This window comes from Cebidichthys violaceus, unplaced genomic scaffold (genome assembly GCF_023349555.1).
Source record: "Cebidichthys violaceus isolate CVI_PGR_0920_01 unplaced genomic scaffold, fCebVio1.0.p SCAF_22, whole genome shotgun sequence".
In the NCBI taxonomy this organism is placed as follows: Eukaryota; Metazoa; Chordata; class Actinopteri; order Perciformes; family Stichaeidae; genus Cebidichthys; species Cebidichthys violaceus.
In genome coordinates, this window is record NW_027176395.1 from 2,601,588 (window position 1) to 2,606,128 (window position 4,541).

Consider the following 4,541-nt stretch of genomic DNA (forward strand, 5'->3'; position numbering starts at 1 on the left):
TCTTTTCTCTCCTGGTGCTTTCTCTTTGTTTACAGGTGTGTGTGTGTGTGTGTGTGTGTGTGTGTGTGTGTTGACTGACGTTGTATGATTTTGGTACCACGGAATGAACGGTACAGAGGAAATTTACTGGGGGCATGGAGAGGCTCAAAGCTTTCCTCGTTTCTCACTCGTACCCGTCTCTGTTGTGTTCTGTTCGCAGGCTGGAAAGAAGCCGGTGCGCGCCGTGTTGTGGGTGTCGGCGGACGGTCTTCGCGTCGTAGACGACAAAACAAAGGTAAGGAGCCCCTTCTTAAGGCCTCGGATTCAAAAAAGGCGGCGCCGTCGCAGGAAGTACACGTCGCTGTAGTAGCTTTTGAAGGTGGACGCCGCTGAGCTCCAGCAGCTGATAACGGTGGTGAAGCTGTTCTACTTCTGCTCTAGTGACCTCCAAGAGGCCCTCTTTGTAAATATGCACTCGTTGCACCTGCAGGAGTAGATTTAAGTGGAGTGAACAGTAAAGGTTACAGGGACACCTGCTGGAACGCTCCGGTACTGCACCAACCCTGTAGTTTTTGTTCGAGCGCTCTTGAAGCCAGGCCTTCACATTGAAGAGCTGTTCACTATGAAATCACTCAGCCCACATTTAAATTGACTCAATTGAGTGTCACTTGACTCCGACCGCAGGTTTAAGCTCATAATAATGAGGTGAAAATGTCTTCCTTTTTTTTTTTGTAGGACCTGATTCTGGACCAGACAATAGAGAAGGTGTCGTTCTGCGCTCCGGACCGTAACTTTGAGAGGGCGTTCTCTTACATCTGCAGAGACGGCACCACGCGCCGCTGGATCTGCCACTGTTTCATGGCCATTAAAGACTCGGTAAGAAGCCATTTAATACCACAGTACCATTTTACTAGCTTTGAGTAAACACGACCGTCATATTAGTTTCATTTCTTTGCATGGTCTCTCTCAGGGAGAGCGTCTCAGCCATGCTGTGGGTTGTGCCTTCGCCGCCTGTCTGGAGCGAAAACAGAAACGGGAGAAGGAGTGTGGGGTCACGGCAACCTTCGACGCCAACAGAACCACTTTCACCCGGGAGGGCTCGTTTCGCGTGACGACGGCAACGGAGGCGGCAGAGCGGGAGGAAGTCATGAGGCAGCTGCAGGATGCTAAAAAAGGTCTGAATGTCTAGTGCCGTCTAGACACCGTTATTCCCTGAACCGGGAATGAGTCAGCAAGTTTAGGAGACATTAAAAACTTTTTTTCCAGCTGATTTTATTGCTTCATATGTTGCTTGAACGTTGCCCTTCTCCAACAGCGGAGACAGACGTGAAGGTCGCCGGGAACTCGGCCGCCAGCGTGACGAACTCCTCGGCGCACCCGACGGGAGGCTCCCCCTCGCCGTCGTCCTCGCCGCCTCTCTCCATGTCCTCCCTGGGACCCCAGGTGATACCGCGCAGACACGCGCCGGCCGAGGCTCTCGCCAGGCAGGGCTCCTTCAGAGGCTTCCCGGTCCTCAGTCAGAAGACGTCTCCCTTCAAACGACAGATGTCACTGCGCATGAACGAGCTGCCCTCCACCATGCAGCGCAAGTCTGACTTCCCCATGAAGAACTCGGGTGAGTTTGGGACCCCTGATCAGCTGTCCGTGTCCTCGGCTCCCTTGTTGTTCTACACAACCTGATGATTATCTCCAGGCGCAGCTTGTCTGTGTTTGCAAAATCCACCGTGAAAAGTCCTGGAGATGAAATCTGCCCTCTCCTCCACGTGTTTTATGTTTGCTTCTAATTCCTTTTCTCTGCCGTTTCCCCTCCAGTCGCTGAGGTAGAGGGAGAAAGTGACAGCATCAGCTCGCTGTGCACTCAGATCACCTCGGCGTTCAGCGGACCCCCGGAGGACCCCTTCTCCTCGGCACCAATGCCCAAACCAGCGTCATCCCCTCAGTCTCCTGTAGCACCAGGTAACATCTGCTCAACCTCTTCTGAGACCTTCACATCTGCATTGTGACGAACTCAGTCGATTGCTGTGTTCTCTGATTGGATTCAACTAGATTTGAAAAAGACAAATCACATATTTTTGCTGCTTTATCAACTATCATGTCTGATTATGTAGCATGCAGGTTTTAGCATCTTGTAGCTTTTCAAATAAACGTGTCGAGACGTTCGCTTAGAATGACTGTAATGGAGTTGTTATCAGTTTTGCACTTGCCAGTCAAAACCACAATCAGAGGGGGAATGAGGCATTGCGCACTAATTCACGGGTTGTGTGCTGCAGATAACCGCCAGAACCGTCATCTGTGGCCAACTTATCTCTCGTCATTTGGCATTCAGCTCTGTAGGAAATAAAGACTTCCAGTGAAGATAGCGCCGCTTGCACTTTGAATTTGCAGTGAAAAGAATGCGCACTCGCTCCCATTTTTCTCACAACGTTTATTTTCTGCGTGTGATTGACACCTTGATTGATTAACCGCACGGTAAACGTTGTGCTCGTCTAACAAAAGATCGGTCCGCGTCAGCCGACGCTCACACACACGCTTGCTCGTACTAGCTTCTGTCTCTTATCTGCTGTAGTGAACGGCACGTCTCCTGCCTTCTCTGTTGTTGCTGCTGCTGCTGCTGCTGCTGCTGCTGCTGCTAACCCCCCAGTTCTGCCCCCCGCTCTGCCTGCTCGAGACACTAACCCCTGGGCTAAAACTCCAGCAGGAGCCCCGGCCTCAGCACAGCCAGGTAAGCAGCACATCAGAGAGGCTGACAGATGGGGGACATGCACCTTTTGAGTTGAGGGTCCTCCTAATCCTTGCATCATGTTTTTGATGATACACAATAACTGGGTGTCAATAAGTTGTTGGGGACACCGAGACAAGTTCCTGTACCTTCATTGTACATGAAAAAAAAAATCCCCTTTTGGGAAATAAATAAATACGAAATACGTGTAAATGAATATGATGCTGTTTCCCACTAAATGTTAAGCTAAGCTACGCTAACCAGCTGCTGCCTGTAGCCTCATATTTATCAGATAAATATGAGAGTTCATTCTCCACAAGCCGATTTCTGAAAAATCAAACTATTCCTTTAAACCAGCAATAGCTATGAACTGGGACGATGATTTTTGACCGGTATTTGCAAACGTCATCAGTATTTCTGTTTGATGTGTAATCACTCACTTTGTTTTGCCTTTCTGTGTACTTTCCACCAACAGGAAGTAACTGGTCATCGCCTGCTCCGGTGATAGTGGTCCCGCCCACGTCCTCCCCGTCCATGTCCGCCCACAGACGCACCCCATCAGAGGCCGACCGCTGGTTAGAAGAAGTCACCATGTCTGTCCGAGGCCCGCTGCCCAATCCAATCATGCCACCCGCCCAGTTCCCTGCCCCTGTGGCGATGCCTGTGGCGATGCCGGTGGCGCCCGTTCCCTCTGTTACCCCGGTGCCCTTCATGTCCTCTCTGCCCTCCACGGTGCCCATGTTGCCCCCCCGCCAGCCCGCCTTCCACGCTCCGGCCCCGTACCCGATGCCCAACGGGCTGCCGTTCCCTCAGCCCAGCGTGCCCGTGGTCGGCATCACTCCTTCACAGATGGTGGCTAACGTGTTCGGCTCGGCCACGCAGCCCCAGCCGTTCCCCGTCCCGGCCTCCACGACGCCCCAACACGATCCCCAGGCCGTGTGCCACATCAGCCCGTTCATCAAACCCCCGCAATCCAACGCGGTGACCCTCGCTCCCGTCCAGCCGTCCAACGGCAGTGCGACCTTTAACGGGGCAGACAACTGGGCCGCTTCGTCCCAACTCGCCCCCTCCTCCCCTTTCAACCAGCCGCCCCCGGACCCGCCGGAGGATGCCTTTGAGGCCCAGTGGGCAGCCTTGGAGGGCCGCTCGCGCCAGCGCACCACACCCTCCCCGACAAATCCCTTCTCCACTGAGCTGCACAAGACCTTTGAGATCCAGCTCTGAAGACTGTGTTTGAGATTAGAAAGTACTGGACAATAGGGAGGCCATTTTAGCCGGGGGAGCAGACGGGATGATTGACTAAAGAAGAGAGGGGAATGTCCCCCTTACCTCTCTTCATCTCGGTGTCAGTGGACGAACTCAGCTGGACCGATAAGAACTGGGAGCCGGTGAAAACCAACAGGGAGCCCAACTCTGCACAGCAGTGAGGGGAGGACAAAAAACAAGAGCAGTTGCTGTTGACAAAGGGTGCAGCTCCCCAGGCATTTCATTAACATTGTCTGTATAGTTTTGTTTGTGCTGTGCAGCACAAGCTCGTCGCTACCCGGTGGAATATCTGCCCCCCCCCCCCCCCCCCCCCCCCCGTCAGCCCCCCCCTGCCGGCCTACATTTGCTCGGTCAAGCTCCCGGCGCTCCCAGTTGACAGGACGAGACCTCCCTCACCTGGCAGAGGAACTGCAGCACTGAGAGAACTCAGCTTCCAGATGAGACGTTCTCATTAATAACTTCCCAGTCAGAAGGATAAAGTGAGACGATGCCAAAATCTTTATTTTTATGCATTAAGTATATTTTAAATAGCTTTGGAATCTTAACAGAAGAGTTGTAAGTAATCGTGCCAAAGGCA

General features: G+C 52.8%; 1 protein-coding gene across 3 annotated transcripts in view; it reads left to right on the forward strand.

The window, feature by feature from the left end:
• The window catches only part of numb (NUMB endocytic adaptor protein), a 28,744-nt gene extending 24,482 nt beyond the window's left edge, over positions 1–4,262 (forward strand). For 2 of the 3 annotated variants that reach the window (XM_068717921.1, XM_068717923.1), the window contains 7 exons: positions 200–274; positions 715–855; positions 950–1,154; positions 1,295–1,594; positions 1,792–1,935; positions 2,546–2,701; positions 3,174–4,262. In XM_068717921.1, the coding sequence (XP_068574022.1) occupies positions 200–274; positions 715–855; positions 950–1,154; positions 1,295–1,594; positions 1,792–1,935; positions 2,546–2,701; positions 3,174–3,922 (1,770 nt within the window). In that variant the 3' untranslated portion in view covers positions 3,923–4,262. The remainder of the gene's footprint in view (positions 1–199; positions 275–714; positions 856–949; positions 1,155–1,294; positions 1,595–1,791; positions 1,936–2,545; positions 2,702–3,173) is intronic. The other variant, XM_068717922.1, reaches the window with a different exon arrangement.
• The last annotated feature ends 279 nt before the right edge of the window (positions 4,263–4,541 follow it).